This window comes from Myodes glareolus, chromosome X (assembly GCF_982192425.1).
Source record: "Myodes glareolus chromosome X, mMyoGla1.1, whole genome shotgun sequence".
NCBI classification, from domain to species: domain Eukaryota; kingdom Metazoa; phylum Chordata; class Mammalia; order Rodentia; family Cricetidae; genus Myodes; species Myodes glareolus.
Window position 1 is genome coordinate 15,356,073 of NC_142053.1, and position 27,778 is coordinate 15,383,850.

General features: G+C 35.3%; 1 protein-coding gene across 4 annotated transcripts in view; it reads left to right on the forward strand.

Moving 5' to 3' along the window:
• Positions 1-27,778, forward strand: part of Atp11c (ATPase phospholipid transporting 11C (ATP11C blood group)) — a 181,357-nt gene that overhangs the window by 87,572 nt on the left and 66,007 nt on the right. For all 4 annotated transcript variants that reach the window (XM_048457770.3, XM_085685222.2, XM_085685219.2 and 1 more), the window contains exons 3-12: positions 339-428; positions 3,379-3,459; positions 5,329-5,436; positions 10,867-10,995; positions 13,947-14,050; positions 16,373-16,423; positions 17,715-17,779; positions 18,071-18,152; positions 19,212-19,362; positions 20,029-20,226. In XM_048457770.3, coding sequence (XP_048313727.2) covers positions 339-428; positions 3,379-3,459; positions 5,329-5,436; positions 10,867-10,995; positions 13,947-14,050; positions 16,373-16,423; positions 17,715-17,779; positions 18,071-18,152; positions 19,212-19,362; positions 20,029-20,226 — 1,059 coding nt within the window. The remainder of the gene's footprint in view (positions 1-338; positions 429-3,378; positions 3,460-5,328; positions 5,437-10,866; positions 10,996-13,946; positions 14,051-16,372; positions 16,424-17,714; positions 17,780-18,070; positions 18,153-19,211; positions 19,363-20,028; positions 20,227-27,778) is intronic.

Genomic DNA, 27,778 nt, shown 5'->3' on the forward strand with positions numbered 1-27,778 from the left:
GCCATCTTGTTGGCCTCTAACATCTCCTTTAAACAAGGCTTAGGCGCTCTCAAAGTTCAGAGAATCTCAAGAGAGAAAATATGAATGAATACATATGATATGAGAGCATATAGCAAAGAATCCGTTTTATGTTGGGTTGGAGAAATTAAAAATGTAGCACTTAGTTGGTCAATGAAATTTTCAGTGAAATTTTATTTCTGGAAAAAAAAAGTACTCTATACCTCTAAATATATTCTGGTGTTTTCAATTGTTATATATACTAAATACTACTCTATGTTATAATAAGTTTTTTCAAGTTTCTTTTCTAATAATACTTTTTTGTTCAACTTATTTTATAGTATACACTTTGGAATTTCCTCCCAAAGAATTTGTTTGAACAGTTTAGAAGAATTGCAAATTTTTATTTTCTCATCATTTTCCTTGTACAGGTAAGAATTCCATGAAAACAACATGGATAAATTTGGTTGTTTTAAATAATTTGTCATCTTAAGCTGTCCTGTGACTTAAAAATATTTGATTATTATTTTAAGTAGAAATATAATTGCAGTTCAAGAATTGTGTGATGGTAGAGGTTTCTAAAGTTATCTTAGAAATGAGATTTAATTTTTCATAGATTTTATATCTTTATCTTAAATGTATATTGTATAACATCTTAATGATTTTGTATATATCAAAATTTTAAATTGTTTAAACTAACAGTTTTACTTTGTTAAACATCAGGCTTTTTGTGGTAGGAGAGGAAATGGTTTATTCATCTTAAACTTCCATATCACTGTTCATTACTGAAGAATGTCACTATGGAAACTCAAGCAGGACAGGAGCTTGGAGGCAGGAACTGATGGAGAGGCCGTGGATGAGGGTTGATTAGTGACTTGTATCCCCTGTCTTGGTCAGCCTGCTTTCTTATAGAACTCAGAACCGCAAATCCAGGGATGGCACCACCACAGTGGTCTGGGCTCTTTCCTATTGATCACTGATTAAGAAAATGCCTTATAGGTGGATCTTATGGAGGCATTTTCTCAATTGGGGCTTTCTCCTCTCTGATGACTCTAGCTTGCGTCAAGTTGACATAAAGTCAGCCAATATACAGTCCTATCTCAGCTTCCCAAATATTGGGATTATAGGTATGTGCCACCAGGCCTAGACTTTCCCCCATAGATTCTAGGAAACTTTGTTATTAATTTGTTTTAGAGATATGAGTTAGCCTTTAGCTCATCCAAAAGTTCATTAGCATTTTAATAGTGAATAATTTTAAGGTAAAGCAGAATAGGTGTGTCAAAAAAGTTATTGAGACTGGAGAAATAGTTCAACAATTAAGAGCAATGGCTACTCTTGCAGAAGACCCAGGTTCAATCCCGGTACCCATGTGATGACTCAGCTCCAAGTTAAACACTAGTTTTAGTCTATTTGAACACACTACTTTTCTTCCTTATTACACCTTTCTGTGTGCCTTACTCACTTACTTCCTTGAAGTTTGAAACTCTAGTAAATAAATCTGCTTTTCAGTGTTCCTTTTACCATTCGGTATTGTAAATTTTAATCATTTTAAATCATGTCTTACATCTTTAAGTATATAGTTGTAGAGTTTTTCCTTCAATTACTACTTTAATGATAACCCCCTCCTCATCTTTTTAAAAAATATTTATTTTATTTATTATGTATACAATATTCTGTCTGTATGTATGCCTGCAGGCCAGAAGAGGGTACCAGACCCCATTACAGATGGTTGTGAGCCACCATGTGGTTGCTGGGAATTGAACTCAGGACCTTTGGAAGAGCAGGCAGTGCTCTTAACCTCTGAGCCGTCTCTCCAGCCCCCCCCCATCTTTTTAAATGAAGCAGAAAAATGCCAATGAGTTAATGTTGAATGCTTTTGTTTGTATACTCTGAGGCTTTGCCTAATGATATTATAATTTAGTTTAGGCAGTTTGGGACAAACTATAGAAGAGAGTAAACTGCCGTAGTGAATGATGAAATTTTTAGAAAGGCGCTCATATCTATGGTCAGATGTCTTAGAAGCATAAAGTATACCATGGGTTCTGTTGGCAAGAATCATTCAGTTTATTAAAGAGTGCATTTAATTAAATTAATTTAAGCAACTATATGCTGACCACCTACAGTTTGTTGTACAGTAGTCCCGAACAAAATATGGTGAACAAAATACTGATTATTTTGCCCTTAAGGAATTTATATTAAAAGTTTTTAAGAGTTGTGTATTCACTTATCTCAAAAGATTGAAAGGGCTTCAAAAGTACGTGATATCTGAACTGATCTTTGAAGGGTTAGAAAAAGTTTCCATGGCAGAGAATGCTACAACCAGCATCCCACAAAAAGAAAGACATTGTGTAAAGGCATGCACCTTTAAAGGTCTAAAAGTCTTATATGTACATTTTTTTTTGGTCAGGGGATGATAATGAGATTTGAAGACAGATTATAACTACAACCCCACCCCCCAATAATCTAGTTCTTCTTCCATGTTTCTTATTTTTGTGAATAACAGCAACATTCACCCAGCCGTGTTAATCCACCACTTGCAAGATAATATGCAATCAATAGTTATAGCTTGTTACTTACCAGTCCTGCCATTTTTTTGTTCCTGAATATCTTCAGTGCTTCTTTTCACATATCTTACTTCTATCCTAATCCAAGACATCATCTTTCACTTGGATTATAGCAGTAGCCTCCCAAGTAGTCTCCTATCCTCCACTCTTACTCTCTTCTAGTCTGTCTTTCACAAAGCATTGAGAATAAATTTTCGTGTTACCTTTTCCTGTGTAAAATCTTCAATGATCCCCTACTGTGGAATGAATAGTCATAAGTCTCCAACTTTCCCTGCACTCTTGAACACGATCTCACACCACACATTTTTGGGGCATTTTTTTTAATTTTTGTTTCCTTTACTTGTACATGTGTCACATTTCCTTTTAGAAGACCCTATGTATATTGTTCATTGTACCTGAAAACTTTCTTTGAGATAGTTAACTCCTAGCTATCCTTATAGATCTTAGCAGCTATACTTTGGTTTTAATGTCTTATTTTCCTTGTAAGCTTTCAGCTCTGTAAAGGCAAACGCTTTTCTATCTTTTTTAAGCAAGATTTCTAGCAGCTGAATGGTAGCAATACAGGGGCTGGCAGAATGCTTTTCAGCCATTAGCTGATAAACCAGTATGCATATTTCAATAAAGGAGATCATCTAATCTTGAATGAAAACTAGTTCTGAATTTTCTTAAATTGACTGTTGTATATATTGTTTGGTTGTAATTAAAATTAATATTTATCTCACTAATAGAATATATTTTGTTTGAAATATTTGAAACATGTAAATGCTACATATGAGTTAATAGCTAATTTTATTTTCAATTTAATTTCTTTACCTAGGTCACAGTAGACACACCAACCAGCCCAGTTACTAGTGGACTTCCACTTTTTTTTGTTATAACTGTTACAGCAATCAAGCAGGTAAGTTTCTTACTTAAACTCTGCCTGTTCTTTAATGCCAGCTGGTGTGAATTTTCTTGTAAATTCTCTAATTTATTTACTCTTTTCTTTTTCAATATCTATGTGTATGTGGTATAAACATAATGAACAAGTAGAAAGTTCAACTCAGTAGGGAAATGGGAAGTGGATTTTTACTGTTCATTATTCTGATGTGATGTGTCTTGGAATTTCCCATTCCAATGAATTTTGGTTGTTGTTGCTTATAGCCTAGAACTTAAGAACACAAATACTTGAATTTCTTTATTATCAGTAATACTGTTGAGGAGAGTGATGGGTAGGGGAGACTTCTTTTTTGTCAGAACTGGCAAGGTGCCACAGATTATGATGTGATTGTCTTTGAAGTATTTTGAACATTTTATGTGTTAGTACCTTTAAAACTGTCCAAATGAAATTGAAAATTGAAACAGCAAACTTTAAGTGAGGAGTGGGTTAACTATATAGGAACAAACCACAAACTATGCTTATTTGCAAACATATTTTTAGATAGTACCTATCAATATGCTTTTTGAAAGTACCTTAAGGTAACTGATAGATTGAAGGAATAAGGTTACCTTTCCTATTGGGGTTATCTGATTGTCTGTCTTGCCTACTAGGGATTTTACAAATTGTTTTTTCATGTATTTCATTGCTAAATAAAGACTTGGAATGTTCTTTCCCTTGGGCTCTCTAGATTATTTTCCTTACTGTCATAAATTTTTAGTTCTAAGAATAGCATTTATGGTTTTCAGAGGACTTTACTGATTCATTCTACTCCCATTACTAGTTCATGTTATATCCTTCCTTTCTTTATGAGCATCAGAGAATGTACCCTATGAAATGATAGCCTAGTGTTTTCATAAAGAGGGATAGAATAAGAATGAAGTGGAAAAAAAAGGAAGAGGGGAGAAAAAGCTATCAAGAGATTATTTTTCAGATGTATTTGAAAAGGCACAGATTCCAATGAGGGAAAAAAAGCATTGAATATAAAAGAAGGAGGTCATGTTCAAATGAGCATTCTGCTTCCTTAGCTCTTTTAGTTTAAATCTATTCCACATGAAAAGCCCAGAGGAAAGTGAACCATTAAAGCTCTGATTATTTTTTTTAATTCTAAAAGCAAACACCAGTTTCTATTTTCTTTAATCATTAAGTCAGTGGAGAATTTTAATTATTATCTCCACGATATGTAAATTCTCTGACAAAACAAATTTCAAATTTTCCTACTTTCTGCATGAGCAGAATTACATTTCTAAGTGATTAGGTTTATCGTAAAATAAAATGTCAGAACAATTATCTTTTCAAATTAAAAGTAGAAAGATATGCTAGAGAGACGACTCAGTACTTAAGAGCCTTAGCTTCTCTTACAGAGGATTCAGGTTCTAGTCCCAGAACCCACATAGTGACACACGACCATCTATAACTCCAGTTTTAGGGGATCTGACATCCTGTTCTTGCCTCCCCAGGTACTTCACACTCATGGTGCATAGGTATATATGAAAAAATACCAACACACACAAAATAAAATGAACAACTAAATCTTCCTGGCAAAGTAGAATTATAATGTCCCTTAATTCTTCAGGTATTTATTAAAGAAAACATAGGTATTCATTAGAGCACTACAGGAATAAATAATAGATTTTTACAATGAAGAATGTTAACACTCTAATACCTGTTTTGCCTTTAACATATATCTGATTAAGGAACCTTATAATACAATAAAGCTATATGCCTAAGAAGTATTTTTAAAGTATGCTTCAAATTTTCTAATAATGTGTTCATCATTTTGTGTGTGTGGCATTTTGTGTTGAAATTAACATTATAAAGTTATAAATATAATTTTTATTATCTTTATAGGGATATGAAGATTGGCTTAGACACAGAGCTGATAATGAAGTTAACAAAAGCACTGTTTACATTATTGAAAATGCAAAGCGAGTGAGAAAAGAAAGTGAAAAAATCAAGGTACTGTTTTACTACATCACCCTTTTTAAAGCTACACTTAATGGCGCATGTGTATACGCACACGCACATGTGCTTGAATGTGTATGTATGTACATACATATATGCCATGGAATATGTGTGGAGTTCAGAGGACAAGTTTCTGGAGTCGGTTCCCCCCTTCTGATATGAGTTTGTGGTTCAGAATCAAGGCATCAGGCTTACACAGCAAGCACTTTTACCCTCCGAATTTACCCTGGCCCCACTCAGAATAATTGGAATCAGTTTTGCATGATAAAAATGCACACTTGAAAGTATACAGATCAGGGCAGTAGAGTTGCATGCCTTTAATCCCAGCACTCAGGAGTCAAGAGGCAGGCAGACCTTTGAGTTCGAGGTCAATCTGCTCTACAGAACAAGTTCCAGGACAGCCAGCTCTACACAGAGAAACGGTGTCCCCACTAAAGGAATCGGTACTATTTATTTACATTCACAGTGTTATATAACCACCATCACTATTTACATCACCAGAAAAGGAAACTCTATACTCATTACACATGATTTCTTCTACCTAAGCCCTGTCAACATTAACCTTTCTCAGTCAGTTTGTAGTTTTAATATTTTACATGAATGAAATAATCCATTACATGAACTTTGTGTTTTCCATCTTTCAGAATATTTTAAAAATCCATTTGTGTTGTACCATTTATCTATAATTCATTTTTTTTGATGATAGCATATTCTAGGTGTATACCACATTTTCTTTATTCACTAGCTAATGTTTCTTCTGTGAGCGGGTATAGATGTTGCTGCTGTGAACATTCAAGGACAAGTTTTTGTTTGAGTATCAGTTTTCAGTTCTTTTGAGTATATGCCTCAGTTGAAGTCTGCTAGTCTTGTGGCAATTGTAAGGAACTCCACAACTGGTTTTGCACAGAAAGTGTACTGTTCATATTTCCAGAGCAAGGTGATATTTATATTTTATTCAAATTAGTCATTGTTTGCTTCTTCTACCAAATCAGATCCCTGGCAGATGACATTTAGATTTTTATCATATCAAACTTTTTTGATTGCCAGTAGATTTTTTTTAAATAGTAAACTTTGCTGTTTAGAACACGTTTATGTTCACAGCAAAACCTAACAAAGTATAGCTATATAGCCATGTTCTGCCACACAGTACCCTTTTCTATTGTACGCATCAGTAAACCTCCCTCACCACATAAAATTTAGTTACAGTAGTGTTCACGCTTAGTGCTATCCATTCTAGGAGGTTTGATAAATGTATGGCATGTATTTAATATTGTAACATCGTATAGGATAATTTCCCTGTCTCTAAAAATCTATGTTCTGCCTCATTATTCTTCATTCTCCCTTAATTTTTGCAGTCACTGGTCCTATTACTACTACATGTTTTTGCATTTTTCAGAGTATAATATTGTAGAAACCATAACATATATGGCCATTTTTAAAAAGATTAATTTCTTTAACTTAGTATACATTTAAGTTACTTCCGTGCTTTATGATGGCTTGATAGCTCATTTCTTTGTAGTGATGAGTAATATTAATTTTTCTGTATTTACCAGTTTACTTCTGGAGAAGATAGATTTTTACTGCTTCCGAATTTTATCAAATGTGAATAAAGTTTCTACAAACATTCAAATATAAGTTTTTATGTGGGTATAAGTTTTCACTTCATTAGATGTAATATTTTCATATGGAGATTAGTAGTGTATGTTTTCTGGAATGGACCTGTCTCTGCTTCCATCAGATCTTTAGTGTTTGGTATTTGGGTCAGTCTAGTCAGGAGTTGGGTTGTCATTGTTTCTTTTATTGTAATTCTTGTTATTTTAATACACTACTGTGCTTTACATTCTTTTGAAAGATTGATTGCAGTTATCCTGAGTTTTGTGTTGGACCTGGGGTGCTAGAGTGTTTTTCCTAATGTTACTTTTCCACCATCTTCTTTTACCTTATTCTAGATGCCTGACTAGCATCTGCTCTCTTGCTTGTCTCTCAAAGCAGTATACTACTGTTTCTTATTTCTTACTCAATATGAAGCTCCACATAGGAACAGAGTAATTTATTGGTTCTCCAGTACCAACCTCAATATTGACCAAGCACTGTGCACCTGAGTTATATATAACATAGTAGTTTTCTGGTCTTACAGTCCTGTCTCTCATGGTAGTCAGGTCCTTTGGTATAAATGGGCTTCCTATTTCATCTCATACAGTAGCTTGCTTCCATTTTCTTTCTTCAACCTCTTCCCTGCCTTTGTCCTAGATGTAAATGAGCTTCTTGCTTCCTATAAGAGAGGGTTTCCTGATCCTGAAATGCCTCACGCTACACTAATTGTCATCAGAGAGCTTTGGTAACTGATAGAAGCAGAGATCCATGACCAAGCTCTTGGCTGAGCTCTGAGAATCTTGTTGAAGAGAGGGAGGAAGAATTGTACACACCAGAAGTGGAGGGGGGCAATGTCATTACAAGGGAACCAGGGGAGACAACTAACCTGAGTTCATAGGAGCTCACAGACACTGGACTGACAGCTTTAGAGTCTGTGTGGAACCAACCTAGACCCTCTACATATGTGTGACAGTTGTATAGTTTCATCTACTTGTGGGACTCCTATCATTGGGAATGTAGCTTATCCCTAACACTTTGGCTGGCTTTTGGGAACCTTTTCCTCTTACTGGGTTGTCTTACTAAGCCTTAATACAAGGGGAAGAGCTTATTCTTACCTCGATTTGATGTGGCATGCTTTGTTGATACCCATGGGAGGCCTGCCCCTTTGTGTACAGAAACAGATAAGTTTAATGTGGTGGTCTCAGAGGGAAGGAAATTGGAGAGAATGAGAGGAGAGGAATGTAAGCAGACTTTTCTGTCCCACCAGCCAGTTCCCAAATATCCTTACAGAGACTCATTAATTTTAAATGCTCATATGTTAGCTCATTTTGTTATTAACTAGCTCTTATAACTTAAATTAACCCATATTTCTTATCTACGCTCTGTCATGTAGCTCAGTACATTTTCTCAGTACAACAAGTTCATCTCCTGTTTCTGCATCTCCTCGTGACTTCTCAGACTCTGCTCTTCTCCTCCCCAGCATTCTCTCTGCCCTGAAACTTCTGCCTAACTACTGGCCATTTAGCTTCTTCATTAAACCAGTCATAGTGACAAATACTCACACAGTGTAAAGGAATATTCATTTTTCCTCATGCATTCCCTTGGTATTATAAAACAGATCATCTGGGGCTGGAGAGATGGTTCTTCCAGAGGATCCTGGTATGATCCCCAGCATTCACCTGGTGGCTTACAACCATCTCTAACTCCAATCTCAAGGGATCTAATGCAGTACTGTGGCTTGTGGGCACTGCACACATGCTTCACATAGCCTTCAGTGCAGGCAAAACAAATAAACTATCTGTTGTATAGGATTATATATATTATCAGGGGACTTACTATGCAAGGCAAAGGATAAGACCTTTGGAAGGGAGACAGGACAGGAAATCTGTTTTATTATTATTAATTATTTAATGTATGTTATTTCTGTGTATGTGGTATTATATGTATGTTGTAGTGCCGATGTAGGAGATCAAAGGAAAAATTGTGGGAGTCAGTTCTCTCCTACCATGTGGGTTCTGAGGATTCAATAGAGGTCATCACACTTGGTAGTAAGTGTCTTTACCTGTTAAGCCATCTTACCAGCTCCCTGTAAAAATGATATAGGGACTGGAGAGATGGCTCAGAGGTTAAGAACAATTGCTGCTCTTGCAGAGAACCTGGAATCAGTTCCTAGCACCACATAGCTTCTCATAACTATATTTAACTCTTCTTTGAAGGTCCTGGCACCCTCTTCTGGTCTCTGCAATCACCAGACAAACTTACATATATGTAGACAAAACACTGATTCACATTTTTTTAAATGTTTTTAAATGGTAAATAGAAACAGAACTATGAGGTGATAGAGTCATTCTCTTTCCCTACAGCTGTCTTCTCCTTTAGCTTCAGGGTGAAGCCTAAATTCCTTAGCCTGTCTGGCCTGGCCCATTATGGTATTTTTTCTGTATTTTTAAGTATGGCAATTATTATATCATAACCTGAGCATTTATGTAACTGTGGAAGAAAACATCTAAAAATAATATTTAAAAATTAATTTGATTATAATTGCCAATTCTGGTGCTCTTGGATACTAATTTATATTAATAAATAAAATTTATTTTTCAATTCGAATAGACCAAAAGTCCTCATCTTAATCTCTAAAAATAGAATTTCCTGTATTAGTTGAGCATTCACAGTGTACCCAGGTCAACATGATGGGCTTTGACTTCTCTTAAATGTGACTTGCCTTCTGTCATCATCAGTTGCCTCTTTTTACCTCTCCTGTATATTTAGCCCTCTGACGAACTTAAAATTTTTGTTTTGTAGATTGTAGTGTATTTATGATTAGTGGTAACAGTCTTGTGGATTTTGAGTTTTTTTAAGTTTTGTTTTTAGTTTTTTTTAAAAACAGGGTCATTTTCTCAGTAGTGTGCCATGAAAATTGTTGGATAGTGTTATCTGAAGGTTTTCTTATATCTTTCTCAAGAAATATACTTTGGTATTCTCAATTTGTGAATAAAGTAGTCACATTGAATTATTAAGCAGTATTGACACCCATCAGATAGTTAATATGCATACATTAGTTAATGTTTTGTTTGTTTCATCATTTCAAATACCAGTGTTCTGCAGTCATTGGAATCATCTAAGACATTTATCAAGGTAATATTATTTAGTGACAAAGCTGGGACATGAACTCAGGTTTACAAGTCTTCACTTTTTATGTTTTATTCTCTGCATCATTGAATTGTTCAAGATTCCATCTCTCAAGTTTTTCTTCTTCTTGGGTATAGGATACTTGCTGATAAGAGATTGTTATTGCTTTATTAACTGGTTCTTCTGATGGAAAAAATTCTTAGAAAGCTGATCTAAGACTCCCCTCCGCCCATTATGAGGAAAACTGATCCTTTTCTCAATTACCTGAAGTTTCTGAACACTAAAGAAGGAATCCAACAGTCATAACTGCAGACAAAATATGCTGGTTCAAAGTGAAAACATAGATAACTCTGGTCATGAAGTACCTAACTTGAAACCTATAGATTTTCTTTTTTCGCTCTTAAAATGACCATAGAAATTATCTTATTACATATCAGTTTCAGGAGTATCAGAGAACACAGAACACATGGATGTCAGAATTACTTATAACACAACAGTGCTAAGATATTCTGAAAGCATTCTAAGTCCTTAGTCCTTGATTTTGAATATTCAATAATAGTCTTTAATTTCTTTGCATGTGATGTAGAATGCTGATAATCTCAAAATCTCATCTGTAGATTTCTCTTTTAATATTTTTAGCTTTATTGTGAGGTATACTGAATGCTTTGTTAAGAATTTAAAGTATTTATTCTGCTGTTTTAGGTTGGTGATGTAGTAGAAGTACAAGCAGATGAAACCTTTCCCTGTGATCTTATTCTTCTGTCATCCTGCACAACTGATGGAACCTGTTATGTCACTACAGCTAGTCTTGATGGTGAATCTAATTGTAAGGTAATGGAGACTAAACCTGACTTGAGCATTTTATTCCAGAATGATTAATGAGATAGTTCTGTGTCCTAACACTCCTAAATCCCTTACCTTACTTTTGCTATTCATGTAAGTTTTCTGTTGGAAGACAGCAGTTATGTAGTTATATTTGAGTTTCTAAGTAAGCACCCACCTTGGAGAATATTTGCATTGTGGGGGATAGGATGGGGAATCATGTCCTAACCAAAAGCCATCAAAATTATTGATGCAATTCAATTAACATTTTATTTATGCTTTTTGTTTATGTTTTTGTTGTACTTAGGACTGAACTCTTGGCTCACACATGCACAGTAGAACTTCTACTGAGCTATTTTACCACCCTAGACTTTTATAAGTGAGAATACTTGTGAGCTAAACTACATAACTACAAAAATAACTTCAAGTATTTTGTAACTTTATAATTCATCTATTTTTAATTTTTTAAGACTTGCATATTTTTGTTAAAAAGGTTTATTCTGGGTCTGGAGAAATAGTGCTATAGTTAAGAGCACTAACTGCTCTTCTAGAGGATCTAGGTTCAATTCCTAGCTCACAACCAGCTGTGGTTCCAGCTGCATGGGATCCAACTCCCTGACCTGCTTGGGCGTACCCTGACCTGCTTGGACACTAGGCACATAAGTGGTACACAGATGTACATATAGCCAAAACATCCATACACATAAAATTAAATAAATCAATTCATGTGATATAACTAGTCTAATATGGAGTAATTTGATTCCATGTATTCGTATCTTAAGATATAGTTTAATAAATGTTGTATTTTATTGTTAACCAGTAGGAATTTTAAGTATGTTATAGTCAATTTAATCAGAATGGGAGATAATTTACTTTGCTGGTACTTTCTGGCAAAGCCAGTTTTTGGCCTTTGCCATCTAGTGTGCCATGGGGCATAAAGACTTATCCTTTCTGTGCTGCCTTTAAGGAGTGTGGTAGCCTTGGAGTCCGGCTCCCAGAATTGCACCTAGGGTTGCAGAAAAAAAATGCCTTTGAACAGCAGGGACTTAGGAAATTTTCCTATCTGAAGAAAAAAAAACCTCAAACACAATCTGCTGTTTTCATTTCCAGCTCTTGTTCTCTCCAGTTCCAATTCTCTAGTTCTAATTCTCTCGGTCCAATTCTCTCTAGCTCCTTTGTTCACCTGCCTTATATGTACACATTCAACAACAAACTTTTTTCAATAAAAATGTTATAAAAACTGCATTAAAGTTAGTGAGTAATTATAACAACTCTGACTTCAAGGTTCCTGGTGTACCTGAGACTGGGGACATAGTGCCTGGTGAGAGAAGCTGCTGAGGAATTTGTGCAGGGAGTAGCTTTTTATCAACCAGACTTAGAAAGAGGTTTAAAATCAGCTAAATATATGTAGCTTGTCTTAGACTGTGGATAAGCTGTTGTTTTCTTATGTTAGTCTGAGTAAAGAAACAAAATAGGCTTCTAGGTGTCTTAACAACCCTCGTGGAACAATAGATCTAGTAATGAAGCATATCTTAGTATGTTTATGTTCAATAAAATTACACAGCTTAATGGGAAGTCATCTTCCTGATCATCCACCGATAGATGTGCCCATAAGATTGAGATATAATCATGAGATTACATGAACAAATTACATGAAAATGCACGGTAATGGGGAGATTCCCCAGCTGTTTTTGCACATGTGAATTTATAGACAGAAATAGCCAGTTTCCAGAGTCAGTGGTCCCATAAGTCTTGCTTGAACAGGGTTCTCTCCATCAGAAAATAATTCATCTGGTGGGTTGACATCTGAATTATCAATTGCCATCTGCTATATTTGTGTCATGGCCCTCAACAGCTCGTTGCAAAGGAGTAATTCTGGTTTGGTGTAGCCTTTAATCTCAGTACTTGAGAGGCAGAAAAAGATAAATCTCTGTAAGTTTGATGCCAGCCTGATCTACATAGGGGATTCTGTATGGAGAGATCCTGTTTAAAAGAAAAAAAAGTAGTAATACTAATGAGCTCACCTCTTGGTATATGTTTGGAGAGGTCTCCTATTTTTTTTCCCTGTGGAATTAAGGAGTAGAACTCAGAATGTGAAATAAAAGCTTTACTTGTTACTATTTACTGACTTTGTGTTCAAGCAAACGATACTAAATTACTGGTGTCTTAGCTGTTCAAAAACGAGTTATATTTTAGGGATTATCAAGATAGAGAAATCTGTGTAAAGATTCTCTAACATTGAGAATATTGTTTAGAGGAAGAAAATTTTCTGTTTTCTATTATTAATTAAGTGGCAATAAATCAAAAATTTTAAAGTCAGGCAGTAGTTTAAATGTAAAGCAAGAAGTTCTCTAATATCCCTAAAGACTATGGCAACAACTTTCCCTTGTGCATAAGTGCTTGAATCTGCATTAACCCTTGTTGACAGTTTATAAATAGGTTCATTGGATCTTGTCTTGCATTTTGGATGAATTAAGAGTATAGTAAATGTATGTAGAATATCTTAATCATTGAAAATAAGATATTAGCTTTCTGTTACTATATAAAATATACCCATATTGAACAGTTTCAAAATCTTTATAAACTGTTTATGTAATGGAACCATTAATTTTTTTCAAATCTTGGTTTTATATATAAGAGAAAAAATATATTAAAATCTTCATTGGGATTTCAGTTAATTATATGCATGCTACAAATGTAATACTCTCCAGTGTCAGTGTCAAGGAACGTTTTTGTTTCTCTTTTACCTTTAAAATCCTTTTTGGAGGCAGGTTACCTGTGTATTTATAAAGTATTTTAAGAATAGTGTCCTGTAATTCATTTGGTGTAGAATGTCAGTCAACATTTGTAATATTCTGCTTAACCCTCTTACTCTAAAATGTGCTGTTTCTGAAATAAGTTGGCTATACAGTTATAAAAAAGAAATATTTTATATTTGATTTTCTTGTGCTTTCATACAGACACATTATGCAGTACGAGATACCATTGAACTGTGTACAGCCGAATCCATTGATAACCTCCGAGCAGCAATTGAATGTGAACAGCCTCAACCTGACCTCTACAAGTAAGCATCTTGTTTTACTTTATTGCTGTCCTTTGGCTCTCTTTTTTGTCACCAGTAAAGCAAAGACACACCCATTACTTATTTACCAGTCTACTCTTGTGTATATTTTTATGAGTTGTTCTTCCTCTTTGAAAGGAAATTAATCAAATTAGCATTGCTCATTACCAGCCAGACATCCCACTTTTTTTTCCCTTTTCTTTTTGTTACTTGTAAACATGGCTATCAGGTTGTTTTTTTTTTTTAAGAAGCCTCATCTATTAGACTAATGGAGTTCCAGGAGTTAATTAAAACAAAAATAAACCTTTTGCATCTTATCCAATGTGAAACAAGAGAGAGGATATGGGACACTGCAATTAGTAGGCACACCATCCTTTCTTGTTAATGATGATGATGAACTAAAGATTGCAAATAGGCTGTTTGATGTTCACAGGCCATTAAATTCATGAATCTGTAAATTGGTGTGTTTTCTTCTGGCTCATGGATGCAGATTTTCTGATTAACATTCATTGAGTGTTGTCAAAAAATTGGCATTAGTGTCTAGGAATAGTTAGTTTAATTAGGGTGTGGTATTACTGAGGGTTTGGTAATAGTTTTTAATTCATTCTGTTCTAAACCACTGTTGCAGATAACATCCACTATATGGGCAAACCATCATGTTAATTCATGTTGTTGGTCAAATAGAGGACCAAATGAATGGATTTGGTTTACTCTAGTTAGGGTTAGGAATAGTAAAGAAATATATCCTACATGAGAATGTTGATTCCCTCCCCCATAAGTTTATTCCTTGTTTCCTCTTTCTCTTTTGTATGTTTTGATACTAAGAACCAGAGCCACAAGCAAAAAAAAAAAGCTTTCTCTACCTTCAAGTAACTAATGAATAAAGAATATCAATCAATAAAGCTAAACTTATAGTACAGTAGTAAAGATATACACAAAGTCCATGAAGTTCCAGAAAAGGAGTGACCTATTCTACCTGATAATATATGTATGTTTCACACACATATTCATATTCATATTTATAAGGGAAATCCCCATATTTTACAATTGCCTTAAATATGAAGGATAATTTAAGGTAAACAAGGTTATTCTAATATACCTAAGCTGAATTCCTTCAACATGACTTCAGAATACCAAGTATTTCTACCACTCTGATAGAAATCATACGTACTATATTTGTCAAATTCAATTATCTTTCTTATGACAAAGAATCTGCCTTTTTAGTTTACTATGTTTTCAGCATTTTTCTAGTACAGTACTTTCACAATTAACATAGAATGAATGGGTAGATCTTCCTATTTTGTATATAAAAACATTTAAGCTGAGGCACTACTGAGATTACTCAGTGATTAACAGAATGCATAACACACACATTAGACTTGTCATAACCACCTATAGCTCTGGGGAATCTGATATCTCTGACTTCTTTGGGCATACGAACAAACACAGAGATACGCATGTTCATACAATGAAAAATAAACATGTTTTTAAAATACAGCATAAATTTTGATTGGTAGGGATGTGGATTTGAATCTGTAAGAAGTTACAGGGCTGAATATTATCAAAATAAAATACATTGTATGAAATTCTCAAAGAATGAATAAAAATATTTGCAAATCAAAATGTTTTAAAGTATTTGAACTATTTATTACTTTTCTATGAAGAAAACACCATACTGAAAATTACAAAGTAAGTATGAAAGTCTCATTAAGGAGGGGTTAGGCCTTTTTATCCCTTTTTGCAGAATTGTAGGTTAAGTGCTTGGATCAGGTCGATTGCCAAATACAAACATTTTCAAGGTTATATAATCAAGTATTCCTTGTGTGTAGTTGTCAAAAGTTGGACCTGTGACTAATACCTGTGTCACCTGAGAGTTTGACAAAGAAGTTTAAGGATGGGACCCAGAATTCTGAGGTTTAAGTAAGATTCTTTCTATCCCCTGTGATTCATAAGCAGCTCATGTATAAAAACCACTGAACTAATCATTTCAAAAATTGTATATAGTATCAGAAACCATTCCTAATCACATGAATCTTAACTAAAAACCACAGTATTTATAGAAAGGTATCATATGATGTATTGTGTATATGTATAATACCAAGTAGAGTTCCATTAATTTAAAATATTTGTTTATACTCATTATTTTAAAGATTCAATTTAAATGTTATGCAATTTATAAGTTCAATGTAACTTTTTCCAGATGCTTAATAGAATTTTAAATTCATTCAGTCTTATATTTTTTATTATTTATAATCTGATGAATTTCTATTTGCTGGTATTTAGATTTTCACACTTGCTATTATGTTTTTTTTTTGTTTTTAACAGGTTTGTTGGGCGAATCAGTATCTATAGTAATAGTGTTGAGGCTGTTGCCAGGTTAGTTGGTTATTCCTTTTAAAAACTATTCTTTTGGGAGGAGGAACATTTTTCTTTTAAACCCAATAAAATAGTCAAATACCTTAACTTAAATAAAGTGAAAAGAAGAGAGCTAAGTAACCTTGTGATTAGTTGGGCTGTGGTGATCAGGTCTCTTTGTGTTGGGTAGAAGATTATTATTGAAATAATATATAGACTTTCTTAAAGAACAGAGCTCCATGGGACCAGCCAAATGTTCAACCAGTAGAGACACTTGCCACGAAAGCCTAGCTACCTGAGACCAATCCCCAGAAACCACTTTAAAGATGAAAGGACAGAAATGACTCCATAAAGTTATCCTCTGACCACTTCACATACATACTCTGTGGCATGTGCACCAACACAAGCACAATAATTATATACAGAAAAGTTTTAGCTAAAAAAAAACAATTAAAAAAAAAGCTAGGTGGTGGTGGCACACGCCTTTAATGCCAGCACTCAGGGAGACAGAGGCAGGCAGGTCCCTGTGAGTTCAAGGCCAGCCTTGTCTACAGAGAGAGTTCCAGGACAGCCAGAGATACATAGGGAAATCCTGTCTTGAAACGCAAAAAAGAAAAAAGAAATAAAAGAAAAAATAAAATACATAAAATAGCAGCGCTCTGTACCTGTTGACTGCTTTTCCAAACCTGTTCTAGATAATCACATATATTTTCCTTGGTTCTATAGTGGCTGACAAGCTTGAACATAAAGCTGGAAAATAGTGGTTTATGGGAGAGTAATTGAGGGTCTCGGCAGTGAGGAAAATGCTAGAAGAATTACTTGGACCTAAATAAGATGTAAAGTTAATCGTTTATGAGGCATTCAAACAAACAGGATGCTTTCTTTCCTCTCTTATTACATAGTTAATTGTCTCAGCTTTTCCACTTTGCCTTGATCTCCCAGAAGTCAGGTTCATTCTCTACAAAGATGCCATTGTATTTTTGCAACTTGGCATTTGCCTTCCCAGTCTTTTATCTGTGACCCTCTATTTCTTACTTCTTATTGTTCTTGTCTTGATCTATATAAGTCATAATCTTTTGATCCTTCTTTACCTCTGTGTGTTGCTGGCTACCACTGTACTATGCTCCTATCTGGCTGTACCCTCAAGTCTCTTCAGATGGAAGGATCATTCTGTTCATCCTAGGGAGTAAGCTTATGGTAGAAATAGATACATTCTGAGCCCCTTGGAGGATAGATGTGTGTCAGGGCATCTGTCCCCAGTAATGATGACTTTGTACATTGTTTCAATAAATTGTGCTTGTTTTTCACTTAGATCTTTGGGACCTGAAAATCTTTTGCTGAAAGGAGCTACACTTAAAAATACCAAGAAGATATATGGTGAACAACTTTGAAAATATGTTGTTAAAATGTGTTTCATAAAGCTTGTGAATAAATAGTGCATGTTTAAAAGTGAACTTGGCAGATACCTGCCTTTTATTCTCAGTGTATATTTATGTGTTGATAATTTACAAGATAAATTAATGAGTATGGTAATTTAAATAATTTAAATTTTAATATAAGTGATAGATCAGCCAATGAGTAGAAATACTTAGATTTCTTACTCCTATATACTGTGAAGAATTCACAGAACCAAGCAACCAGGTTATTATATTTTCTGTTAATCTTTAGGAGTTGCTGTTTACACTGGGATGGAAACCAAAATGGCTTTGAACTACCAAGGGAAATCTCAGAAACGTTCTGCTGTCGAAAAGTTAGTATGTACCACAAATTTTGTTTAGGCATTCTTGATTGAAATAGTTATTTTTTCAGTAACTCCAAATAACAATACAGAAAGTCATCATCCACAATAATAGCAGCTACCATTTTAAGTACTTGTTTTTGTTCCTGAAACAGTCCTCACTGATTTATGTTTTCATTTGACTCAGTCCTCTAAGTAATCCTATGAAGTAATTTATGTTAGACTCAACAAGTGAAGAAACAGTCTCTAAGATAGTAAATGAATTAACTAAGCTTGCATAGGTTTAAATGGCACCATTTACCTTAACTGTAGATCATTTCTTTTTCTTAGTGAATTTGTTGGTATGTGCAAGTTGATTCCACAATATTGTCCTAGTAGACATTTGGAGTAGTACCTGGTAGATCATTAAGACAGGTGCCACTACCAGGGCTTTTTAAGTTTAATTTAAATTTTATGTGGTTATTTATGTGTGTATTACAGTCTCATGCAGCCCAAGATGGTTTTAAATTAGCTACATGAGCTGAGGATGATCTTGATTTTCTAGTCCCAAAACTACTGGGATTTTAGGTATTACCAGGACAGACATACGTCTTTCTTTATAGGCATGTATATGACCCATTGTGCCTTATCCAGAACTCTATTTTGAAATAATGCTAAGAGAATATATGCTGAGCTTAAAGTTCACATTTACTATTCTACCTTTAGTTTGAAATATTTAGTCTTTTGGGGAGAAGATACCAGCTATACTTTTCCTAAAAGTTAAGTAGGTATTAATATATATGGATATGTATGTTTCCATTTATTTTAAAAAATGTGCTTGAAAAGCCAGACATTGTACCATGGGGAACATTAGTGATCAATAAACAGTTCAGGGCTAGATTTTCCGTTTTGCCATTTAACAGTTATTCTTTGGCTGTGATAATTAAGGTTCTTATCTAAAATTTAGGATATGATTATTATAACGTACACAGGAGTATCTTTAGTTAATACTAAACTAAATCAAAATAAAATAATTTAAATTTTTATTTTGTTTATGTCTTAAGTAATGAGACATAATATCTTATTTTTCAGATCTATTAATGCCTTCTTGATTGTTTATTTATTCATCTTACTGACCAAAGCTGCAGTATGCACAACTCTAAAGTATGTGTGGCAGAGTACCCCCTACAATGATGAACCTTGGTATAATCAAAAGACTCAAAAGGAACGGGAAACTTTTAAGGTAATTAACTTGCTATGAGGGGTGTTAACTCTTTTGTAACTAGGCTATCTATCCTTTACTGAAATACTGCTCAGAAAAATGTTACCTTTTGATTTAGATTTAATTTTGTTCCTTTATATATGTCTGTGCTTGTTTCTAACTTTTTAAGAGACTGGAAAAATAATGAGCTTTCTAGCATTTTAATTCAATACTAACTTGTACAATATCTACATATAAACTTTGAATATTCCTATCTATGGATGAGAGGAACATAGGAATTAATGAGGTGAATAAGTATTAAACTGGAAAGTATATACATTGAAAAGTGTAGATAAAATTCAGAGTGTTCTAAAATGTTTTGTTGTTGTTGTTTGCTTTTTTGAGGCATGGTTTCTCTGTATAACAGTCCTGGTTGTCCTGGAACTTGCTTTGTGAACCAGGCTATCCTCAAACTCACAGAGATCTGTCCACCTCTGCCTTCTGAGTGCTGAGATTAAAGTTGTGTGCCACCACCACCCAGTTTGAATGTTCTTAATACTAATAATTTTGATTATAATGATATAGTGTCATTAGGAAATTTTTTTGTTAATAGTGTATTAAGAATTGGAATGAAAAGAAAACAGACTTATATTGTATTCATCTGAAGAGGCCATGAATCGAATTAACATGCACCATCTCTTATTTTAGGTCTTGAAAATGTTCACCGATTTTTTATCATTCATGGTTCTCTTCAACTTTATTATTCCTGTCTCCATGTATGTCACAGTAGAAATGCAGAAATTTTTAGGCTCATTTTTTATTTCATGGGATAAAGACTTTTTTGATGAAGAAATTAATGAAGGAGCCTTAGTTAACACATCAGACCTTAATGAAGAACTTGGTCAGGTGAGAACACAGTTATAACTTAAACTAATACAGTAAAAATCTTTTCTAGTCTGGAATACCAATATATGTAAATGACTTAGGATTTCTATTGTTATAAAGAGATACTATAACCACTGCAGTTCTTTCACAGGAAAACATTTAATTGGGACTATCTTACAGTTTCAGAGATTAAGTCCATTATCTTCTTGGCGGGAAGCATGGACTTGGTGCTAGAGAAGGAGCTGAGAGTTCTGCATCTTGATCATCAAGCAGCAGAAGTGAATGCTCCACTTGGCCTAACTTGAGCATATGAGACTTTAAATAGAATCTCCATAGTGATATACTTCCTCCAACAAGGCAACACCAATTCCAAAAAGGTCTCATCTCCTAATAGTGCTATTACCTATGGACCTATGGGGGCCAGTTTTATTCAAACCACTACTTTCTACTCCTTGACTCCCATAGGTTTGTAGCCATATAATAATGCAAAAGGCATTTAGTATAACTTCAGAAATCTCAATAGTCTATCAGCCTCAACAATATTTAAAATCCATTCTTCTATTGAGGGGCACCTAGGCTGTTTCCAGGTTCTGGCTATTACAAATAGTGCTGCTATGAACATAGTAGAACAAATGCTTTTGTAGTATGTTAGGGAATCTCTAGAGTATATTCCCAAGAGTGGAATTGCTGGGTCCTGAGGGAGGTTGACTCCCAGTTTCCTGAGAAACCGCCACACTGATTTCCACAGTGGCTGCACAAGTTTGCATTCCCACCAACAATGGATGAGTGTTCCCCTCACCCTACATCCTCTCCAGCATAGGCTATCATTGGTGTTTTTGACTTTAGCTATTCTGTTCAAAGTCTTTTCTGAAGTGATCTCTTAACTGTAATTCCCTGTAAAATAAAAATGAAAAACATACTTTCAATATACAGTGACACAGGATATATCTTACTATTCCAAAAGGGAGGGAAGGGAACATACTGAGGAAATGTTGGACCAAAGCAGGACCAAAAATCAGCTGGGCAAATTCCAACTTTTGCATTTCCATGTCTGAAGTCAAAGCCTTCTTCAGATCTACAACTCCTTTTAACTTTGTTGACAATAACACACTTCTTTCTCTTGGGCTAATCAGACTCCATTATCTGCATTCTTTGACAGGTTTACTTGGACTTTCTTTTGTACCACCAGTTCCAAAACAATGGCACAGAGACTTTTTAGAAATTATGAAAGCTTGGCCTTAGCTTAGGCTTGTTCCCAATGAGCTCTTAAAACTTAGCTTGTTTATATTAATCTATGCTCTGCCACGTGGTTTGTTACTTCTCCTCAGTATAGTATGTCCCACTTCTTCTATGTTTGGTTGGTGAATCCACCCTCAGATTTTTTTCTCCCAAGTTCCTCTCTCTCCCTCTGGAAGTTTTGCCTATCCTCTCCTGCTTAGCTATTGGCATTCAGCTCTTTACTAAACCAATCAGAAGGTACCTTGGCAGAGATACTCTTCACAGTGCAGAAAAAGATTAGCCCACAGTGTTTTTCCCTTTTTGTCTAAATAAAAAGGAAAGATTTTAATTCTAACACAAAAACTATATGCAGTAAGAACAATTATCAGGTAAGAACTACATTCACAATGTCTAGTCCATCTGTATTTGGCAAATTCAGAGAAAGTACTGTATTATCTATCCTGTGTTGATGAGTCCATAGTTTTATACCTAAACCACTTTCTATTAAAACTTGTATTATCAATATAAAAATATCCTTTTAGACCTTAAAACATCTTCTTAGGTAAATAACCTTTATAAGCTTTACATCTCTTTTGTGAGTTTTTTTAAATTTGGTAGCAAAGAAAATGATAAAATAGCTGCAACCCTTGGGAGAGCAGATCCTGCACCTTGCATGGGCAGTACAATAGTGACAATCCCATTGGTGGAGATGTGAGCAAGGGAGAGTTGTCCTTATTACCCATCTGTCATTTGGTGGCATGGATGGAGAAGAAATGCCTTTCCCCATTAATGCCAAAGATAGATAGGAGAGCTGGCCCCAAGGCCATAAGAACAGGAGAGGTAGCCCTGTCCCTCATTGTTGTTGACAGAGACTATGCTTTTGCTTCCCTGCTGCCCAGACCCAGATAATTATAGTTTTACAATATTGTTTAGCCAATAGCTCAGGCATATTATTAGTTAGCTCTTATACCTTAAATTGACCCATTTTTATTGATCTGTATATCATCACAAGGCTGTGGCTTACCAACTGATTAAAGTTCTGTCATTGTTCTCCTTTAACAACTACATGGGGCCCCTCTGACTCTGCCTTCTTTCTCCGTGTGTGTGTGTGTGTGTGTGTGTGTGTGTGTGTGTGTGTGTGTATCTGTGTACAGAAGGTAATCCCACATCACCTCATCAGCTGCAGCACTCAGGAGAGTGGCCCCTATACCACACCTGGGCAGCACATTAAAGTTGAACCTGAAGGTATAGTTGTGGGGAATCCAACACTGAGAACATGAAAATGGGCAAACTGGCCCTCCCCCTTGCTCATCACTGTAAGGGGTGAATGCACCAGGCAGTACAGGAGAGCACACCCTGGTGGTGAGAACAAGGGAAAGCTGGTGGACTGACGGACTCTGCAACTACCAAAGCCCAGAACCGGGATTATGTGTTGGCCCACCCTAACATCCACCCCATCTGGTGGGCCACATAAAGAGACCAGTCCTTCAGACCCAGAGCTGTAGGATTTCCACAGCACAAGGCAACAACAGGATAGCCAAGAGGAATTCCAGTAAGGGCCCAGCATCAATAGTGTATCAGACACCGAGGCCTCAGTCCAGATCAGCAAATTCTTTGCAATGAACACCTGCAGGTAAAGATACATGGATAAAAGGGTTTATTGTGTGACTCACTGTGTCACACTACAGCTTCCATGACAAGAGTTATTTCTTTTCCTTCTCTCTTTTTTTCTCTTAAATTTTATTTTAGTTTGGGGTGAGGTAGCAAGGACAGAGGGATGGGGAAATGAATGGCATGGAGGTGTATGATATGAAACACAAAGAATGAATAAAAATAAGAAAATGAAAAATGGTAAAACTGTAAATATCTAGTTTTCAACCCCATCAGAGACCTGAGAATGATAGAATATCACCTGAGTAAACAGAAAGTACAAGAGCAAGTAGCTTCTAAAACTATAAAAATGACAAAGAAAAATGACTGCCTGTACATTCACCCAAGTTCCTCTGAAACATTGGAGCATATATCTTCTGCCTACAGGCCTAGAATATCTGACAGACTTTTCTTGGAAGCAGAAATTCTGAAGGAGTCTTCTACCTTATCTTGGCAAAGTTCGGCAATTGCCTTTTTTTTTATTGTATTCTGCTTGTCCAATTTGGATAGCATACTGTCAGCATTTGAGGCAAGGGCAGTTTTTTTGCCCAGAGGCTGTCTTTGCCACATTGAAAGTAAGCTCCATATAGAGATTCTTCAATGCCCATCATGTTCTCTGAATTCATTGGTGCTGCCAGAAGCAGACATAACTCACTATCATGAGAAGCCTTATATTATTAAAACATTTTAAATATTATGTTATATAGATCTCTGAAGTGTTGGTGACCATGTGTCTGTGTAAAATAGATCTGTTTAACCTTGAAAACATACTGATCATGACTACAAATTTGATTCTTATAGATGACTAGATTCTAATCTGCATTTTTAAATTTTCCTAAACAATTTTAATAATAGCTTTCAAGGACTAGAACTTTACATTCCATTTTTAAATGAGCTACATAGGTACAATACCTTAAACAAGAATAGAAACATACATACAGTATGTTCTTACAAAATAACCTTGTTTCTATCAATATACAAAAATTTATACCAATGTAAAATATTAGACTACTAGTTGCTTTTATGTATAGTCAATATTCTACCCTTTTATCCTATCATTCCTATACCTCCTTTTTTCCCCATTAGATAGGAGAGAAAGAACGGATCAAGGAAAGAAAAAGAAAGGAAGAAATCCCTTAATCCAACCTTCTTTGTTAAGTTTTTTTCCTTGACCATTACCAATAACAACTTGTAACCATCCCCCTTAAGCAACAACAAACATTCATAACTCACTAAACAACCAAAACCTACCCACCCCACCTTTTGTGAATATGGGCATCATGTTCTTAAGATTACTTCCTGTTGTCTTGGGGGGCAACAACATCTTTATGGAATCCTGAGAAAATTGGGATAATGGCCAAGTCCTGGGAGAGCTAGCTGTATCATTGGTTGTTCAGTCTCTTTGTGATGGGAACGTGCAGGGCTTAACTGAAGTCATGACTGGAGTAGTCTATGAGGCTGGACCATCTCACTTAGAAGCTTTGAAGTTGTTCTGGATGCAGATTTTTGAGGAAACTGCAACAAAAGCACTCTGAGTGGCTAGATCATTTGGGCTACTTGTTTATATTGGTATCTGGTCCGTTTTTCTAAAAAAACGCAGAAGCTTTTAAAGGGAATATATATACCTGCATTAACACAAGTATGGAATGTGCAGTGTGCACAAATCAACTAAAGATGGTCTCTATGTTTGAACAGGTAAAAGTCATCTGTCGACATTATAAGTTCATTTAGAATGTATAACGAAACTGTAATATAAATCTCCATCCATGCTGTATGAAACGATGGCATGTAGCAATGAGTCATGAGGACTCTGTAGCCAACAAGATTTATCATGTCTCATCCAGCCTTATAGTGTTCCCATATAGAGGGATCAGCATATATGTTACCTGTCCTGTAGTTTTTGTTTTTTTTTCTTCATGTCTGCAGCCAAGATTTTCAGGCCGTCTCCCCAGTCAAATATTATCTTTATTAATTTTGAAGGAATCCATAGCTTTTTGTTTCCTATAGAAACAAAGTCATAACCTTTCCCTCAACCAAATACATTTCCTGACTCCCATTCTGAAGTTAAAACATCCTTAAAATATGTGGGCTGATTGAATTTAGCAGTTTTTTCTCCAATCCAGTGTCTCTCAGCAGTAGTGGTTTTTTGCTCATTAGCATTTTAACATTTTTCAATTAATAAAGCACTAAATAGGGTTCACATGCCTTGTGTTATGGCATTCCCCACCCTTACATTGCTTATTTTTATATTACTTTACTCTTTCTTGAAAGACTTTACTTATTATTTTTAAACTATTATCTTTTTTCCATGACTGACTATACCCATTTTCTTCACCATCTAAGCACATTTTCAAGCATACTGTATACATTCTTCACCAAAATATCGTAATAAGCCTTGAAGTTCCCAGACTCAGGTGCGCCCAGAACCACAGAGGACCTGGCTCAAGTTTACTCCCTCAGAAGTCCCAGACTCATGCTCGGACCTGCTGAGTTTCCGTTTTCGTGCCTATTCCCTTTGATGTCCCAGACCAATGCCCGGACCAACAGAGGTCCTGGCTCAGGCCTACTCCCTCTGAGGTCCCAGACTCATACCTGGCCCCACAGAGATCTCTGGTTCCTTCCTACTCCCTCAGATGTCCCAGATTCATGCCCAGACTGGCAGAGGTCCTGGCTCAGGCCTAGTTCCTGGCAGGTCCTAGATTCACATCAGACCCACAGGAGTCCTGCCTTGGGTCTACTCCCTTGAAGGTCCCAGAATCATGTCCAGACCCTCAGTGGTCTCTGGCTCTGGCTCAGTCACTAGGTGGTTACCCCCCTGTATCTGCTCTGGTGGAGATCGCTGACTCTCCAGTACCAATCTTTGATAAAAACTGAATGTTTTAATGACTCTTGAAAAACTCATGGGTCTAGCCTTCTTTATATTTCTCATTTTTGCAGCTATATTTAATATGATATTCTTTTTGTTTGTTTGTCTGTTTGTTTGATGCAGGCTTTCTCTGTGAAGACCGGGCTGTCCTGGAACTTGTTCTGTAAACCAGATTGGCTTTGAGCTCACAGAGATCTACCTGCTTCTGCCTCCCAAGGACTAGGTTTAAGGGCATGTGTCACCACCCTCAGGCAACATTATCATTCTTTTTTTTAGATATTTATTTATTTATTCATTTATTTATTTATTATGTATACAATATTATGTCTACATGTATGCTTGCAGGCCAGAAGAGGGCACCAGACCTCATTACAGATGGTTGTCAGCCACCATGTAGTTGGTTGCTGGGTGTTGAACTCAGGACCTTTGGAAGAGCAGACAGTGCTCTTAACCGCTGAGCCATCTCTTCAGCTGCAACATTATCATTCTTAAGTACAAATTCTGATTCTACTAATTCAATAAAGCTGTTGTTTTGACGTCCTAACATGTACCTGGGATTTGTTCTATGTACTGAAGGTGCTATTATGAAGTTAAAAATACTCAAATTATCAACTATTTGGGCAAGCATATTAGACCTAATTATATTAGTATGGTTATAATTAATCAGAAATATTATTAGATGGTTAGGGGAAGTAGAAAGAATCTTAAGACTAATTTTGGTCAAGTGAACCACGGTATTAATGAACGTAATATAGAATGTAGGACATATTTTTTGTTAAGCTTTATGTTTAGTCATTATAGTCTGACATATCAAGTATTTTACTTTAAAGAAAAATGAAGAGATTTTTCTCAAGATTTGTGAGTAATAAAGCCAGGTCTCTGAAGTGTACCTTTAGGTTAAACCATTTGTTATTTGTTTTGTTTAATTAATTTTTCCTTACAAAATAGATAACTTCATGTGTTCAGTCTAGCTCAAGAGTTCTGTTTAACCTCTGTTTAGCAGCCAGTTTCACTGAAAGATCAGAAAAATAATTTTTTTCTTTCACTATTCTCAGAGTAATTCAACACAACACCATCATAATATGTGGAAGTAGAGAGGATTTGCACACATAGATCAAGCCAAATTCTCTAGTGAATTCCAATTCTGATACTATTCACCTGAAGATACAAATTGAAGGCTAAATCCCACAATACTGTCGTTATTCAAATGCTAGTCACAAGTGGAGGTTTTTCTTTGTGATTCTGACCATCCAGTTGTAAATCAAAATTTACATAGACTCTTGATTGACTTTCATTAATTTGACAACGTGGCCCAAAAAAAATCTCAGAGAATCATAATATTGCTTATTTTATTTAAATGGTTATGAAAAGGGATACCAATGGGTAGCTAGATGACAACAGGTAAGGTACATGGGAAGGAGTGCAGACCTCTCATGCCATCTTGAGTGTGCCAGCCTTCAGGAAATCTTCACATGATCAGCTCTATGAAAGGTGGTTTTGTTTTGCTTTGAGGGTTTGATAGAAATAACAAAGCATAATATAACTGATTAAATCATTGACCATTGTTGATAACTTAACCTTTGGCTCTTTTATCCTTCCCCTCTGGGGTTGTAAGATGAAGGTGAAAGTTCCAGCCATCAAATTAATGCTTTAATTTTTCCAGTGACTTGCCTTTATTCAGTATGATATCTAAGTATATAGGGCCACCAGTCATCTCATTAGTATATAAAAGATACATATTTCTTTTTGGCGATTACCAGAGGTTTTTAGAGTTTTATTCATGAGACTGAGATTATTAATATTAGGTATTTTATAATGTAGCAATCTTTTCCCATTTTC